Consider the following 19,391-nt stretch of genomic DNA (forward strand, 5'->3'; position numbering starts at 1 on the left):
GGAGGAGGCAAGAGGATCTTCTTGAATAGGTCTAGGGCTTGTAAAACATTCTCTGACTCTTTAGCCTGTATGTTACTGCTTAAGGTAAAAGAGTAGTAATGATTTATATGAATGTATATGTACGCATATGAAACACTGAGATGTTGTACAGTCCCATTCTATTCCAATACATTGGGTTTGTTCCTTCTAAAAATATTCTATAACTTTTTTTTAAATTTAAAAAGTAAGAGTAGAATTCATCTGTAAAATATAAAATGGGCTGCAAAAGTATTCCTTTACTGTACTCTCAGCTTACAAATCTCTTGACAAATTTTTGTTTATCCCAGGAGTGTGCTCTTCCTGAAGTCTTCACTCCATATTTAATAATCTTTGCTGCATACCTAATGAATCATATACTTAAATGAACTGTAAACATCAATATGAATTTCACTAGGACAAAAAGGGGAGACAAATCTGCATATTGTTGGCAGTATAGAGTGGGTAGGATGACAGTGAGTGATGAAAGACTATATCAATGTGGGGGATGATTCAGGCCTCTTAAAATTTGTAGAATAACAAAGATGAGATGGCTTTGATTGCCATCTCAATTCGTTACAAGCAGATTTTTAACACTTCTTGATACCTTTTTTTTTGCATCTGAGTTGGAACTGATTAAAACCGGAAATGTGACATTAGACTATGTTCTTGTCTTGGCTATAAAGGAGTTCCACATTAAGACTCCTCCCTTTCTTCACCAAGCTTATTTGTGTATTTGCAAGAGTAATGGCAGAAACAGTGTACCTCAGGCGAAAGAGCCTGTGTGTCTATCAATATTTGGGTGGCTGGCTTATAAAATGTTCATTGGAAAAATGTGCCCTGAAGCAAATGAAGATACTGTTCATATTAGCCAATTTGGGATTCACTGTGCAACAAAGTACTGAGTAAATCCACCACTGGAGTGTATACGCACTCTGAGACTAGATCTATTCAGAACATTATCAATAAAATAAAAATTTGTGGAAACAAAAATATCCCATGCAGATAAACAGGTTTTCATAAAGATTTTATGGAGAAGGTTTTGGGATACATGATTTGCTAAACTGGAAGGCCAAGAAAGACAAAGACTAACAATCTCCCATTTGGCCAGCCTTTCTTCTACCCACCAAAACCAGACACTTGAGTTAAAAAAACATTCCAAGTTTTTATTTTTACTCCACAAGCAATGAAGACAGGAGTTAAAACTTTAGCATAAATAAATGTTCTCTAGACATCAGTCATGTACAGCCTCCTTCTGGATATACCTAGAAAAAGTGATTTTCTGTATCACTCCTATTTCAAAGCCCTGCAAAAAATGTGATCATTCAAAGTATATATATATTGTCAGGTTATTTTGTAGTGGGCTACTGAAAGCTAGTAACTAGCATTAATAGTATTTGGATCTAATACTGACATCCTATTATTGCTGCTGTAAAAGTGTTAATCCAGTTGGGAGTTATCAGATAAAAAACAAGAACTTGTCACCAATAAGGTCAATAGGTAAATTCTGTGATACAGGCCATTTCTTCACCCTCCCTACAGTATGCCCTCATGACAAACACCTTCCTAGAAAGCTAGCTACCTAGTCTATAGGACCTGTCTTTATCTACAATATAACTGCCCTTGCTTCTCTGTACCCACATAATGGAAACTACAGAGAAAAGCCCTCAAGGGATTACAGCTTCTTAAAGCAAACTTGTCAGTTTTAATTCAGGTTAGGTGCCTGCATAACACAAACAATCAGGAAGGAACTAAATCGGTTCCTTTCAGATGTTGATAATTCACATGTAGTAATTCGCTTGGGCATACGCACTTAACATTCACATGGATTCATTCTACAGATACGTAATACATGTAATGAGATGGTCATCTATAAATATACATAGATATATGTATCTCAGTATATATACATATATATATGTATTACATTATATACATAGTTTAATATATATATATTTTTCAAATGGATAATGTAGACAGTTCTCAATAAATGGACTGATAAAATTCATGCCTGGTGGAGAAGTGCACTGGTTTTTGTCAGTGTGTCAGCACAATATTATGCCTATATATATGTATTCACCCATGTACATCCACATACACTTAATGTACGTATGCATCATATATGTGTAACAGAGCATACAAATCTATGTATAGCATTTGAGTAATGATGTGACAAACATTAGACACATTGCATTAAGTGCTTAGCTGGGAATAACCCTTGGTTTGGCCTCACAAAGCTTTTCCTTTTCTAAGCTACACACTTCATATCTGGAGCATGTGGAAGCATCTTACCTTGCTTCCATTTTCTCTTGCCTCCCGTTCCATCTTGAGATCAGAAATTAGGAGAGTCTTGTATTTGTTCTTTCCATTACTGCTGTGATCATCTAGTCTGTATTCTGAAGTCAGCTGAGCAGAGAGGGGACTGTCACTCAGGTTCAGAGGCTGCTCATCCTGCTCCAGATTTGTTTTGCCATTACTGTTGGTTTCTGCCATCTCCCTGCAGTGTGTTCCCCCTGAAGCATTGGAACTGTGTCCCACGGTCTCATTGCCATTAAAACTCTCTGCGGCTGAATCATCTATTAAAAAATATATATTTTCAGTCACATGCCACATCATCATCTCTGTCCAGTTCAAACATAATTTATACCTTCACAATGTTTTTCAAAATAGAATGAAAATGGTTTATATTACTAGTACCAGTACATTTCTGCAAAATGTGCATACACACTCCTCCATGTTTTCAAGTAAAAACTTTATGTAAATCCATAAAATATTACTAAATTAAGGGAAATTATCTGGGCTGACACCTTAGTGTCACTGTGTACACAAGAGATAAGTATCACAAAAGATTTTAGGGACAAAGTGACAAAGTCTGCCTTAATCCATCTGTCTGTCCATATGTCTATGGATCTATTTAGATTCTTATACCATTCTCATTACTGCAGTATTGCATATTTCTGAAATCAACAGAGACGCACATCGTAGTGAGAGAATCTAGTCCTCAGGTTTTAACGGTGCAGAGCAGCATATGTCATATCCATAAGCATCCTCTTGCGCAGATACAATGTAAATACATCTGATGTAATCACTGCTGGCCGTAAAGATTATACTGGAAAAGTTAACTCCGGAAACAAAGATTATCTCTTCATTTTGTTCAGGGGCTCGTTCACTTTGCTTGTTCATTGTGTGTCACAATAGATTTAAAAATGTTGCTCAATAAAGGACTAAATTATCAGCCTGAAAGTTACATCTGAAAACTCTGGATGTGTTGCTGTTACCCCTAAGATTTTACAGCTGAAATGTATGATTAATATGTGTTTTCACATGCTTATGGGTTTGTGTATCCCATGTTTGTCACCACTGGAATTTGCCACCTGTGCTACTGCTCAGCCCTTCTTTACTTCTAAACAATCTTTTGGCCAACAGGCTATCTAGTAAAACAATTCATCCTTCAATGGATTAAATGGCAGCAGAATTTGACCCTCAATTTGCTTACTTCTTTTGCTCTAAAGCACCTCTTTTTTGGTGACTGACTTACTTACACAGTTTTGCTAATGGTGCAAATACCTGCCCAGGGCTCTACAAGCCTATGCTTACTGCAGACAGTGAAGCTGGAAACAAAACTTGGGGGTTAGCAGCCAGGAATGTGTACAGATTGAAACTGGAGATACAGGATGAGATAGACCTTAACATATCAGTACCTTAATACACCATCTGCTTTCAGGCCCTTCTAAACAACTTCCATGGAAAAGAAACAAACACATTTATGGACACGTGGAATTCAATAAAAACATCAGGACACATTCTTTAAAGGATGTGCTCAGAAATACTCATGTTTGAAACTACATGATTAATCAAATTGTTGACTCCCCATCATTAATACAGTAAAAAACAACTATTTACTGCCCTCAGATCAGAATATAAAAAGTGAAGGAAATATTGTATAAATAGGTAATGATTTAGTTCGGTTAAGTACTTGGAGAGCCATAGACAAGCCATCATACATCAGTGGTTTGCTTGCTGTACTCATCCAACACTTTTATGTCAGAAAGTATACAGGACTGGGCACACATTCTGAACATATTTTCTTTAAATTGCTTTGATTTGTAAACCTGTAACAAAAAAAGTTTCATGAAAATACATAATAAAAAGGATAATTTAAATGCTTTTATTTAAGGAACATTTTTTGGTTTTATAAAATGCTTTATAATTAATGGCTGCAATAAAAAATAAAGGTATGTTTTGGTATGTACCACTTTTACATTACCTCTTATAAATACAAATGTATATACAATAAAAGACATAACGTTCCTACAATAAGACTTTTAAATGTGTACACCAACCAACTTGCAACAGAGCAATGGAAAGGCTGCTTGAGGATTTCGGCTACATAAATGAGTAAGGTGAGCAGGATTTATCCTTAATAAACTTTCTATCATGCCCTGAGACTTACGTCTTACAGGGGATAACATGTTAAAAAGGTTAAAATTCTAAATGCAGTTTCAGAAATAAATATGCAATTTTATTATTCTGAACTAGAAAATGGCATTCTAATATAAAGTCTTTATTTTTTTTAAAGAAAATAGCCATATTTACAACTCATCTTAAAAGCTCTGAGATATCAGAAAGAAATCCAGATTTCTTTATTTAAGACAGAAACACTTTGGTTACTGCTGATTCATATTTAGGACTGTTAACAGATAACTGGCTTCTTGATTATCAGTTTAACAAGTGACAGTTAGTTTCAAATTAATTAAATCAATTACTGAATTGGTCACCAAGTGAGGGATGCTCCTCCCTTTGAAGGGCTCAGAAAATTCCCTCCTGTTGGCAGCAGAGAGAGAAACAAGTGAGTAGCCAGAGGATGCAAAGAGCCACCTAAAAGCTGGGGGCACTGCCTACTCTGCAGCTCACAGGTCTGATCCTTAGGGAACTTCTGCATGCTGGGACCTGAGTGCCCCGGGTCATACAGTGCAGAGGAGCCACTACCAGGACACAGATGGCTAAATGGGAATGATGGAGTGGGACGAGAGCTGTGCATAGAGCTGGATCTAGGAACAACAAAGTCCAAAGCAAGGCTGTTAGTTTTGGCTTGTAATCATAAGCAATAATGCTTTTATTTCTTTGGTGGTTTTTTCTCCTTGTATGATGAATGGTTGACAACTAAAACTTACACATGTGTGAGAATGTTACAATGCAAAAGAAAAAAAGAAAAACCCAGCTTTTTTATATTTGTTCTAAAACATAACCATTGAAAAAATTCCTATGCTGAGTAAATGTGATCAAGCATTATAATACTTTGAAACAATTATACAGTATTTACATGATTTTGGCTTTTCTTAGCAAAAGCTTAGTTTCTTGACGGTAAATCTCCGTTTCTACTCTAAAGTCAAATACCTGCTTTCACAGTCATTTAACCTTGCTTGTTAGAAATGGGAACCATTGTTTGTCAGGATAACGTACAGGAGAATGGCTACAATGCCTGTAAATCACACTTTTGCCAAGTAAATATAAACATGTATCGCCATAAAAGAGATCAAGAAAAAAAATAGTGGTTTAGTGCTAGTAGTTCCTTACAGATGTTACCAAGGTAACTAAATTACAAGGTTTAGTACATTTCTCATCCCTGGGCAGCTAGTCTTTTTTTGCCAAGAATAAGGCTACTCTAAAGCAAGAGTTTCTCATGTATCAGAAACACAGAGCACATCAGGAATAACTGGGTTTGGGGAAAAAGGCAGGAGGGTCTGGCCCAGGAGAGGAAAGGCACATTCACCATCGGATATGGGCAGCCACGGGCCCAACAGCTCCCAGCCCTGCTCAGGGACGCTGGGCCGAGCTACCCCGCTCCTGGGCCCGCAGGGACCGCAAGCACTCATGGCCGCCGCACAGCTGCCGAGGGGCAAGGAGACCTGTCCCTCAGACCACCCTCCCCGGTGGCGACCGCCTCTCCGGGGGGCAGGAGGTGAGATCTCACCTCCTCACTGCTCCCGGCCTGGCTGGCGAGCGGGGGCTGCACCTAAGCTGGGGCCTCGGTAGCAACCAGCAGTTTGCTTGTACAGTTTTCTCACCTTTATTTATCACAACACCTCAGCAACAGTAAACTGCTAATGCTGAAAGCCTGTTCTCTTACCAAATATTTTTTTCCTCCATCCTGCAGAGGCAGAGGTGTAGCGGCTTGGGGAGAGCTCTGCGCAGGCCCAGGGAAGCCGAGGCTTTGCCCAGCTACGGCCACCGGCGAGAGCTTCTCCAGGGCGGCTTGCCAACAGCTCCTCGTTCAGGAGAAGGACACCACTAACGGCAGGCACGGAGGGGGAGAGGCCGGGGGCCCGTCCCTGGGGCAGCGGAGAGGCTGCAGGAGCGCAGCTGGGGAACGTGGTGGCGGCCCTGGAACCCGCTGACATCGCGCGGGTGGCAGCTGGGGGCTGCCTGGGCCCAGCCCGGCCCCTGCCCCTGCCCCTGGCCCCTGGACTTGCCACTCGGGCCCGGCAGCACACGTGGGGCAGCAGCCGTTGACACGCTGCTGGGCTGCCCTCCTGCAGGAGGCCGAGCAATCCTCAGCCGCCCTCCCTGGGCTCGCTTTGGCAGCGCCGCCCGTCGGCAGGCTCCAGGCTCCCTTCCCACAAGCTGGCTGATGAGGGGCAAAATAAAACTGCACTGTGGTCAGCCTACATCTGGGTACTTGGTAGCAACTGCACCACTGATGCAAGGACAGCTGTTTTCAAAACATGCCTCTTGCCTGAACCGCCACCGCAGGGCAGGTGTTGAGGGAAGACCTCCAGGGAAGCACACCACAGGCGCTGGGAGGTGAGAAAGGAGGGAGCAGAGGGCTTCCCTGCCCCGTGTTGGGTGTCGGGGCAGTCACGAAAGAGGCTGTGGGATGAGTTCACGTCTTCGTCACCTCCCAGGGCTGCCACTATCCACAGGCATCAGCCATGACAGTGAATGATGGCCTCATCAAATGCTGCTGCTTATTCGGGACAGGACACGTCTTTAGGAACTGTGCAGTTTTCAAACCCTTACCCCAGCACACTGGAAGACTGGAAGCACATCTACAACCTGTTTTGTTGTGTAAGCCTGAAAACAGCGAGTCTGACTGCAAAACATGTATGTGTTTCACTTCTCAAAAACAGCCAGCGGGTGCCTCGCCTATGCAGAGATCCTTCTCCAGGGATTAAAGAGCGTCACCCCTCAGAGAAAGACTCCAAGAGCAGAGGGAAGGTACCTTTGGAACGGGCAGCAACCTTCTTGCTAAAGCAAGGAGTACTGTCCAAACTTAGGCATGGACTTCTCACTCATGGACTGATATTTCTTCAACCTCCTGATGCCAAGACCTCCTTCTCCTGCCCTTGCAGAGAGCTCCACGCTGATCCTCTGCTCTGACCAACACCCTTTGGGCACCTTCAGTCCAAGTACTCTCCATGTTAGGGCTAATTCTCAAAACAAGAACTGCAGTAATTTTCTTACTTCCAATTAGTTTCTTATTATTCATCACATTGCATTAGAGCTTCCAGCTCATCCTTCCAGATCACCTTGAGGCCAACTAGACACAAAGTGACACCAGCTCCATTTCTGCACACTTGAGAAGTCCAGGCTCCTGCCTGAGAACTTTCCAGGCTCATTGCAGTCACCACTGTGTTATCTTCTCCCCCGGCTTTTGAAGGAAACTTGGAAATGGTGGAAGAAAAGACAATGCAAAGTCCAAGAAAACAGATGCTCTGAATATGAGTATTGATTCTCAGAACTGTTGCATCCTTCACTTCAATTATCTGCCACAGACATTCGCTTTATCATTGCTTGAACTTCTGCCAAAACTCAGTTTCTCTGTATTTAATGCCTTGGATTCTGCAAGGTGATTTCCATGACAGTTGACAGTTTAAGGGCACTCAGATTTAGAGCAGGAAACCAGGTCTTAATTTATAAGATTACATTCTCCTACCAAACTGTCTAGATTTACGAATGGGCAAACAACATATATTGCTAGAATTAGAGATTCTTCTGTTACAGGTTAAAATACAGTTCTTCCACCCAGAGAGAACTGTCTTCAGACCAGGTATGTCAAATGCTCAACACCATTCTCAGTAAGAGTGCTTTCTTAAAGCAAAGCAAGTTGAAGTGTGCACAAAGTCTGGCTGGAATAACTTGTCCCTCAAACACCAGTTTTCTGACAGCAGAAATCTGAACTCTGATATAAGTGTCACTGAAGTACTGTGAATCTCAAACCAAGGTGTATATATATAAACTCCCATTTGTCTCCTTGAGAGAAAAATCTCCAGATGTTTTAAAGGATCTCTTGCATTACTCTTAGTGATCAATTTCGTACTATTAATCACCCGGACTTTTCATATTCCTTGCAGGTAAGGCAGGAAGGAGTCAACAAGCCATTCTACATAAAGACAGATCTCTGAATATATCCTCTCCCTCTCTCAAATTAATTCTCAGGCTAGAATTCAATTAATATTTAGAATATACTTAAATAGTTTATACAGCTGAGATTTCAGCTACCTGAAACTTACTGCATATTTTACTAGTCAGTAATACATAGTGTTGGCCTTCAGCTCTAACAGCAGTAGTGTGGCACAGTCCTACAACCATGCAACCACACAACCACATGGAAGCTCAGATCTGCTGAAAGGACAGATGTGGTGATGGGTCAGGGAGCTAAGGAACCCTCTCATTAACACTAAGAATGAGGCAAGAGCCCCATGATACCAAAGCAGCTCTAACACAGCTCCCTTTTTTGCCATGAAGCAAGGCAGACAGCCTACTTAGGAACTAGACAAAAAACGAGGGAAAGGCAATTAACCTTAGAGCACCTTTGGCTCTTCTGAGACATTCTGACTACATGAGGGTGTACCACAAGCCAAAACCATTCCTGGTGATAATGAGTCTGATTAATCACACCAAATGAACAAGGCAATTGTTGGAGCCACTTTTTTCATTCTGCTCTAAGAAGTGGAGATGGGAGAGGAACACATCTGCAGCCCAAACAGACACCGATGCCTGCAGATTCCAAAGTAGCATGCACACAGGTTAAATGGATATTTTCGGTGGGTTGTCTGCCTACAGAACATCTCTGAGAGCAGCAGTTACTGTAAGGTGAGTAACTGTTCTTTCTAAAAGGAGGAGATTGGATGTGAATGAGCTGAGTGGGATGAGTGAGACTGAAGCTGCTGGCTGTGCAAGCGCAGGCTGTCACAAAACCCACTCTTAAAGATTGTCTACCAAAGTCCTGTATGATGAAGGTTGCTTTAATCTCTTTGGGCTCGATACCACCAGCCCAGGTCTTGCTAAACACCACCTTACACCCTTAGCAATCTGATTCATTTGAACAGGATCACTTGCAAGAGACAGTACTGCAGACCAAAGAGTGACAGACTCCAGACAGTTTTGAGTTACTGTGCTGTTCTCTTTAACCTTTGGCTTCAATATTGCACATGTTTTATTTTTCCTATGTTAAAATACCACTTTAATGAAAATAACGTGCTACATAAGCAAATATTTAAAACTGTTAGTTACATTCCTTCTGTAATTCCACAAACCCAAGGCATGCTCGCAAATCCTCCTAACAGGAGCTATTGAAAAAAATGCTCTACTGGTGGCAACTGACAGCAGGCAGTTTTGGGAGAGGAACACCATAAATCAGATGAAAGGTGGTATAGAGTGCTGACTCACAGAAACTTCTGTAGTATGAAATAATTATAGAGATTTTTCTACATGAACTGATAAAAAGGTGAGGTCACATTTCACTCCCACCATTTTTCACAAGGACCGTTTAATACCAGTTTGGCAGTTATGTATTTGGTTATGCTTCATTTACATCACAAGTCATGTTTCAAGCACAAGTTCAATACATAACAAAAGCTAGTCAAAATCAACTATATCTATTCATCTTCTCCATTCCCTTTCATATTATGACAAAGAACAGGGGTTGAATTAATGGAGGTACAAAGATAATTTCAGACCCTCTATTATTCCCTGTTTCATAAAGCATAAGAATGGCCATAGTTGGTCAGACAAAAATCCATTTAGTCCAATATCCTATCTCCAGTGGTGGCTATTAGGAGATGTTTAGAGAAGAGAATAAGGCAAGCATATACAATTCTTCCTCCTTGGGGGATTGCTAAGCCCTTAATAATTTTCAACTCATGGTCTTTCTGAGCTGGATGTGGTTTCTAGTAACATACTGATGCTCAACAGATTTCTTTTCCATGCAAATATCTAGTCTCTCTTTGAACCTGTGTAAACCTCAAGCACCCTTCTCTGCTCCTCCAAAAGGTTACTGGCACTATTTTTGTCCCTTCATTTGCAGTGAGACTGTATTTGCTCCATTACAAGAATATGTTTTAATTGTCCTCTTCAGCTAACCTCACTAACTTTAACAATTTTTTTTTCTCCTTTTGATATGTGTAGCTTTCCTGATGTGGTTGGCTTCTGTGAATTCAGCTATGGAACTCACTGCATTGAAATTTGAACCTGGAATGTCCATCAGTTTCAGTGCAATGCCAGTCAATGAATCCCTCACTGCTATTTTCAGTGGTGGAGGAATAGGTCTGGAGCTACTCTATATGATTACTCACTGCATGCATTTATGGAATTAAAAAGGAACAAAGCAAACTACAAAACTAATCCTTAGCATTGTCAACAAGAGTACTGTAAATTTCATATACACAGGCACATACACAGTGGAATCAGCATTAGCCAGGCTGTAAATCTTATTTCATTATTAAACAACCCCTCCAGTAATTCATGATTTTTCCATGGATAAACGCCTCTTCTTGTTGGAGCCACAAAACAGGCAGATATTTAATTCAATTATAACATTAAATAACAGAACAGTGAACAACTGCCACTCCATGACATCAGCAGCTACCAGAAAAATAATACTGCCCTGTCAGTCAGTGTTATAGAAGGGCTCATTTATAAAGCTTCATGAGTGATTGCATGCTTACTTTGCCTGCAGAGCTACTGTCCCTGTATACACACAACAAGGAGATGAAGCAGAATGGCTATTAGGAGGGTACTGCACATGTAAATAACCAATTGAATAGCTCACTGGGTGCACAGTAGTCTTATTATCCCTATGCATCTAGTTTGTACTTGTGCTTTGGCATTTCCACTTCAAAAGACATAGCCCTCACTGCCTCTGGGGAGAAAAATCTCTGATTTTCCCTTTACTCTGGAGAAACCTCTAGGGTGCTTTTTGTGGCAAAGGCTCTATCAAGCAGCTCTTAATACAGAAAACCTGCAATTCTTCTAAAAGTTTTTATTCTGTCTTTAGGATCATATTTGACAGGCAAAACGTCATCTGACATCGAGAATGTGGCTTAGAGCTCCATCTCTGGACAAGCACTGCAGGAACAAGTTCTCAGCCCAATAACATATGAGTGATGCCAGAGGTATTGCCTTACGCTCATCTCAAACAGGACTCCAGACTTCAGAGAAGTTTATTGATATGAAGCTAGGAACTGAGGAAGGCTGGGAGACAGGCAGGCAAGCAGGGCTCAAGACAGACTAACTCTGACTTTTGAGGTTCACTAAAATTCCAACCATGTACAGAACATATCAGCAACAAAGATGTTTGAGACTGCAACATGTTAAGAAAAGAAGGATAAATATGAAGCCTTTTCCTTAAAGTAAGAGGTAACCTAGGAGATCTTACCCTCTCCTCTTTCTTGCCCAGCATGGAAGAGGCTTATGCTGCTCTAGCTAGAAGCTGCTGTGGGCAGCAGCAGCTGCCGCCATTCCTGGCAGCAAGAAGAATCTGGTGCTGTGCCAGCAATAGACAAAAGACTAACATGCAGGTGCATGTTTGGTGCCTAAACGTCAACCCAAACGGGGCTGAAAGGAATTATGTTAACTTATCTGCCACTCGGACCTACTGCATGTGTGTGATGCCATATTTTACTTCATCAGGATCTGACAGAAGATAAAAGCAAAGAGGAAAGATCAAGTTGGACTCAGTAGAGGAAATTCTCTGCAGACCAGATGCCCCAAATACTGGCATTTTTTAATAAAGCCCTTTAAAGTCTAAAATTTAGCCTACCAGCTTTAGTGTGTCAAGCAGGCTCACACAGTGACATCACTGTATACTTCCTTCTGGAAGGGTGAAGCCCTGAGCACAAGCAAGAAAAATGATCACTTGACAGCTCTGCAGCCCCTCAGCAAACTGCTGCCTGCCCTTCCATGAAGGTAGCAAGACTATAGAAAGGCTCGTTATACCCCCTCCATCAGTAAAACTGGGAGAGAAAAGGGTGAGAAGCCTTAACAGCAAACAGAAATGGCTGCTTTGAGCTTTGTACATCCTTAGCAACATTTAACCTAAACTCTGACTTGGGCCCCAAACTTTACAGTACAAATTGGTGGATTTGCCCGTCTGCTAGATTCCTAGAAGAAAACTGAACAAAAGTTTCCTCTTGAAATACAAAAAAAATCATATGTCTGTTAATATTTTGCCTATCACTAGAAGACTACAATGAAGTAGAAAGAAGAAAAAATCTTACCTATCCAACAAAAAAAGGAAGAGAATTAGGAAAAGATATCTATACATGCCCAAATGTAGGAAAACCAAGAGTTCTGCTGAAGTTCAACAGATACTATTATTATATTTTAAGTTTTATTTTAGAACCATTCTGAAGAAGACTTGCAAGCATTCTTTATATTTGTAATGGATACACAGTCTCAGTAGGTATAAATTTGCTATTTAGGTGCATAAAACAAAGAGTAACTAAGTTGAAAATGACCTGTCAGCCCAATATTTTGGGTACCTCTATAATAATGAAAATAACTGAGCTGACAGCATAACTCTCAGTAACAGTATTTCTACAAGAAGTTCAGACTCATTAGACCCTTCATCATCAGGTTTGTAGCTTTGTAGCTCAGGATTTCAAAATGACAATCTAAATTTTTTAATTTTTTAATACAGAAAAGTGTCGTGGTTTAACCCCAGCCAGCAACTAAGCACCACGCAGCCGCTCACTCACTCCCCCCCATCCAGTGGGATGGGGGAGAAAATCAGGAAAAGAAGTAAAACTCCTGGGTTGAGATAAGAACGATTTAATAGAACAGAAAAGAAGAGACTAATAATGATAATGATAACACTGATAAAATGACAACAGTAGTAATAAAAGGATTGAAATGTACAAATGATGCGCAGGGCAATTGCTCACCACCTGCCGACCGACACCCAGCCAGTCCCCGAGCGGCGAATCCCTGCCCCCCACTTCCCAGTTCCTAAACTAGATGGGATGTCCCATGGTATGGAATACACTGTTGGCCAGTTTGGGTCAGGTGCCCTGGCTGGGCATGAGAAGCTGAAAAATCCTTGACTCTAGTCTAAACACTACTGAGCAGCAACTGAAAACATCAGTGTTATCAACATTCTTCACATACTGAACTCAAAACATAGCACTGTACCAGCTACTAGGAAGACAGTTAACTCTATCCCAGCTGAAACCAGGACAAAAGTATAGTTTAAAAACTTGTATCAAGTAAATTAAAGCCATTTTATTGTTATTTACATACTAATACTATTGTTATTTGCATGCTAAAAGCTAGGACATGAAAAATGCTTCATAACTAGAAGTGAAAACATTTCCTACCATTTTCATAATTTTTTTTTCTAGTTTTCATTTGAAAATGTTGGTAAAATGAATTTGTTTTTGCAAAAGATTTGGTTTTCACTCTAGAACAATTCTGTCACATCCTTTCCAATCAGTTCTCTCCACTCATATTAACCTACAGGCTTTCAGGAAAATTTCCTAACTCAGCAGAGAGTAATATAAGCGCCTCTAATATTCACACACTGAAATTCAGTTTAAAAATAGGTAATAAATATGTAATTGGGAAGAACTGGAAGAAAAGTACGTTGAACATGAATTAGGAACTTATGGCGTTTGTACTTCATCACAGTTCTAGCATTGTCAACAGTGAACTAAAACTTCCTTGATACATTAGGAAAATGGCTGTTAGTGAATCTGAGAAATTAGAACACTAAATACACAAGTTTCGGACTCTATTAGGGTTGCTGTTTCCCTATTTAGTGACTGTGATGTAATTAATGTTTTTGCTGAGACACAGTCTCAGTGGATCAAGCATAGGATTCTGTTACAGATAAACTGTAAGTTTAGAAATTCGATGAAGAATTCCAGAGCTTGGAAAGCTGCTATTACAAACTTGAGCAAATAAGCATGTTCAAGGGATATAAATTACATGTCCCTTTTTAATTCAGTTTGCTTTTTATTCTGTCATGTTAAAATGCTTATGGATGTCCATGGCAGCACGTACATTGCTGTTTCCTGATTTGAGCATGCCTTGAGTAACTACAGTGAGTGGTCTCCTCACTGCTTGAGTGAAAACAGTGTTCTGGTCACACAGAGCAACACTTGATAACAAACTTGATGGCCTTTCTCCATCTGGCAAGCAATCATTTTTTAATGTTACATCCATTATACTTTCCTAATTTTATTTTTTGCTGTTATCAAGTAAAAGTTAAAAATATTCAGCATCTACAAAGGCTAAGCACAAGCCCAAACACCAGCAAAAGAATGCAAAAGGTGACAACAGGCACCAATGCTAGAGAAGCTTCACCTGAACACAAAAATATTACCACTGAGGTGAAGGACATAAGCATATTGGAAGTCTCCCTAGCATGTTGATTACAATTATAAGCATCAAACAAAAGGAAGAAAAATAAACAGTGCTGATGACTGGCCTCCCTTGATTTGAAAAAATCTCATGTGTGAAGTAAATGCCAAAACTGCTATGAGGGATGTACAGGCATTACCATATGCAAGGCATCAGAATCAGCTTGGATGTTTACGACAGCTAATATTTTTTCGTACTAAAAAATTGCATGGCCCAAGACAGCACAATCCCGAATCACATAATACAGCTTTGGTTGAAAAGTGGTAGATTTGCAAACTATCCACAAACATCCATGATTTGAAGTCTTTCCCACCAATTGGGTGATATCAGGCAGAAGATAGCAGACTTCCAATGAGATGTTAATACTACGGGAAGATCTCTTCTGTCTTCATTAAAGTCACCACTTTTAAATCCCAACTGCCTCATAACACTAGAGATAGACATGTCGACTTCCAATCTGACGGGCAAAATTAAAACATGCTCTTTCCTTTTCAGAAATTATTTTTGGCAAAAATAAAACATGCTCCTTCATTTTCAGAAATTATTTTCAGCACAGACATCAAAGTCAATAAATCTTTTTACAATTCCCAAAATACAGCTGAGCATTTGGTCACATATCTTCTAAAAATGGACTAGAATAAGAGGTATCTGAAGACAAAAAAGAATGATTTTGCTAGATGGTTTGTCAGCACAATATCTCTGGCAAACCAAGTAACTATGATTCAATGCCCAGAAACTTCACAAAGCCCAAAGGATCTGATAGACAGTTCTGGCATATCTGCTGCTATTCCTCACCAGAGCTGTGGACTTGAAATTTTCACTGCCAAGCCACCTGACTAAGCAATGCATCTCTTCTTCCGAACTTTCCCTCCCACTGCAGTGCAGTGGACTGTGCTTGCATGGGGAACAGAGCAAGTATGAGAGAGTGCATTAAACAAAAGTGTAAACGAAAGATGGGAAAACTTGAAAACTATTGGTGCTTGAAAACTTTTGCATGAAGACTATCATTTTACAGTTCCTTTCTGAGAAGCTAATGCCAACAGAAACACTACGGGTTCTTGGACACAATACTATTTTAGTAACTTCCAAAAAATTTTCTTCTCTTTAAGGCAGTCAATTTCCCCTTGCTGAAACATCACTGAGAGCTAGTCTCAAAACCAGATTACTCAATGTAGTGGTTTAACCCCAGCCAGCAACTAAGCACCACGCAGCTGCTTGCTCACTTACCCCCCACCCAGTGGGAAGGGGGAGAGAATTGAAAAAAAAACAAAAGGTGAAACTGGTGGGTTGAGATAAGAACAGTTGAATAGAACAGAAAGGAATAAAATAATAATGATAACAATAACAATAATAACATTACAATGATAATAAAAGGATTGGAATGTACAAACCAAGTGATGCACAACGCAAATGCTCACCACTCGCCAACTGATGCCTAGTTAGTTCCCAAGCAGCAATCCCTGCCCAGGCCAACTCCCCCCAGTTTATATACTGGGCATGACGTCACATGGTATGGAATACCCCTTTGGCCACTTTGGGTCAGCTGTCCTGGCTGTGCCCCCTCCCAAATTCTTGTGCCCCTCCAGCCTTCTTGCTGGCTGGGCATGAGAAACTGAAAAATCCTTGACTTAGTCTAAACACTATTTAGCAACAACTGAAAACATCAGTGTGTTATCAACATTCTTCTCATACTGAATCCAAAACATAACCCTATACCAGCTACTAGAAAGAATATTAACTCTATCCCAGCCAACCAGGACATTCAACAAGGCCAGAATGTAGACCAAACAGAATACCAACCTTCAGAGAGAATCCACAAACTGCTTTGCAATTCTTTGCAGACTGAAGAGATTTCTTAAGAAATAAAATAACTGGTCCCTGTTTGTAATTCACTTAAAGGCTTCTGGTAGCCCAGCAGGATTCAGCAACAGGACAGTCCCCACACACAGTATTTGCAGCACATGCTTTTCCTGTGCTTGACAGAATTGATGAGGTACCATTACCAATGAAATTTAAGAATCTTTTAATCACAGTGAATCAGTCCTATTCTCACTAAAATTCCAACAACTGTTTATGTACAGATTGTTGTTAAAGGTCAGAGAGCTACAATGGGAAAGAATAAAACCATATCAAAGAGTCCAGCTGTAATACCTACTTGGCCTCTGTATAATATGGGATTGGCTAAGAATGCTGGGCCGCGTGAAATTATAAGAAATGACCATTTGCTGAGCTTGCCCAATGGATCCGTGTGTGTAAACCAGCAGGCTGCTCCTGGTAAACACAGCATCCTGCCCACAGATGACGTCCTCTGTTACAAAGCTAACTAGGGGAGGAAGGGACAGCCTAGGGCAAGAGACTTACAGAAATGCTTGGTGTTATTTTAAATAACAAAATAAAGGACAATGATATTGCAAAACCTGCTATATAATTTGTTTTCCCTTTAAAATCTGTAAACAAGATTATTTGGCCCATGATACGCTTTGTATTTTGAAGGGATCATCACTGTATAGCTACTTTAATCTGTTGAAATGCATGTTAGAAACAGCTGTATGACAAACAGCCGTATGGCAAACCTGTTCCCAAGCTTTCAGATAAGTTAGAAAATATAGTGTTTGCAAAAAACAATGCAGAGAACAAGCAACACTTGCTGATAGTCTTTCTCCTGCTTAAATAACCTGTAAATGTCCATCAAAACAACAGAAGCCTGGGAAGTTCTTTCAAATCCCCAGTTTGCTTTGCAATTCTTATCATCACCTACATAAACTGATCACCTTCCTTCCTAAATAACAATTATGTACCAATTCTGAAGGAACTGTGTTTTCCAGAAGCTTAGTTTAAAATTTTTAGAAGCGGAACATGGATCTGAAGCTGGGTTTGAGAATACAATAAGAGTATTACTTCTGGGTGAAAAGTTGCTATCATTGGAACAAGCAAAGAAGTTATGCATGTTGCAGAGTGAAACACGTGGTAATAATCTTGATCATTAATAGAATGTTATTTACAATAACTGTTACAATCTTGGTGGGCTGTTATCTTTTATATTCAGTGCAAAAGCAAACAATAATACCAATACTCAACAGCATGAAATGCCTAGTGTGCCCTCTTTCACAAAAGAGGAGCAGATTTTTCCTTTTCTGCAATTGCAAATAACTGCCATCAGAAGAAATAATACAAACCAATGCAACAACAACAACAACAACAACAACAAAAAACTAAGTGAAAGCTGGCAATGGTAAATGCACTCCGAGAAAATCTACTAACTGCACTTCGAACACAAATTTGTGTGGGAAATCTTTTCGTGGATGGCACCAAGAGATGCTCCAGGTATGACAGCTTCAGAGACTTTTCCTTATTCTGCACATAGGAATCAACAGAAAACTTCAGAGCTAGATATTTAATTGGTCCAAAAATTACAAAACAATCTGGGGAAAGCATAATTTTATTACCCCTGATTAAATGAGTGTGACAGGCTCCAACATACAGAAAAATATTGATACAAAATGACCGATCATACTATATATGTCCATTCAGGTACTTAAAAAAGTTTCAGCTGTCTAAGCACCTTTGATTCTCCAACACATGAACAAAAAACATTTTGGAGGACTCAAAGGGCAGCTTTTCTAAAAAAAAAAACCCTTTCTTTATTACCCTGTGTCAACTATAGCAGCTTCAATAGAGAAACATTTAGAAGGTGGTCTAAAGATATCACCTTCCTCTTCAGAAAAGTTTCTAATATTTCAAAGATATTCATGGCATCCCCCTTTATGCAAACAGAAAAACAGAGTTTTTCAAGTTCCTGATCCTGTCTCCCCAATATTAGCTGAAGTCCCAGAACAGTGGGATACAGAGTCAGTGCCTCTCTCCTGTACAGTTCCTGTTGTATACACATTATCAACAGAGCAAAGAAGAGAAAAACACATATAGATGGAGATGGAACAGTTATCAGTGATGCAGAAAATACCTAAATTCAAGTTGCTGTATTACTTGATTGAGATCAGAGGTTTGAACCTGCATCTCTCAACCCCAGGAAAAATGTACTATGAGACTTTTGGACTTTTGATTCAAAATCTTTCAGGCTGAACTTGAGAAGCCTTTGAAGATTAAAATTTTGTCAGAACTGCTTTAATTTCAACATTATCTTCTTCTGTTGAAGAACACCTGAGACAACTCTAATTTGAAATATCTCCAACAAATGGCAAAAACCACTTGACAAGTGTGGTGAGAATCACTGGTGTGGAGTCCCTTTTATGTAGTATCATTAACCAATTCTCAGGCAGTCTGTTTTCCCAAAATGTATTTCTTTTTAACTTCAGCACTGAAATCTGCAGTTTCTGGAGTTTCCTACACTATGAGTCCCTGCCAAACTCAACACCACAGCTGCTGCTACAGGAAATTAAGATAAAATACAGGGAGTAGAGGCTGAGCTTTTGTATTGGAAGTGGACTTATGCTGACAGCGCATCTGCAGACAGTAAAAGGACTGATACTGTTAATGTAATTTCTACATCACGTGGTAACCACAGTATGAGCCATCAAAACGAATCTTCAGTAGTTTATGTAGTAGCAAAGAGCAGAATGGAAGGACATTAGTGGATATCATGGCACTCTTGCCCTTGGACTTGAATATCCAAAACATAGTTTTGATCAGATCCCATTAGGTTTGCTGCTGGCTGAAAGCATTCACACATTAGAGATGCAATCAGGATCACTGCTGTTGTTGCCATCAACCCACAC

At 40.0% G+C, this 19,391-nt stretch overlaps 1 protein-coding gene across 5 annotated transcripts in view; it reads right to left on the reverse strand.

Moving 5' to 3' along the window:
• Window positions 1–19,391, reverse strand: part of NOL4 (nucleolar protein 4) — a 197,502-nt gene that overhangs the window by 80,948 nt on the left and 97,163 nt on the right. For all 5 annotated transcript variants that reach the window (XM_069779255.1, XM_069779256.1, XM_069779254.1 and 2 more), the window contains one exon: window positions 2,308–2,591. In XM_069779255.1, the coding sequence (XP_069635356.1) occupies window positions 2,308–2,591 (284 nt within the window). The remainder of the gene's footprint in view (window positions 1–2,307; window positions 2,592–19,391) is intronic.

The sequence above is a fragment of the Haliaeetus albicilla genome, chromosome 3, assembly GCF_947461875.1.
Source record: "Haliaeetus albicilla chromosome 3, bHalAlb1.1, whole genome shotgun sequence".
Taxonomy (NCBI): Eukaryota; Metazoa; Chordata; class Aves; order Accipitriformes; family Accipitridae; genus Haliaeetus; species Haliaeetus albicilla.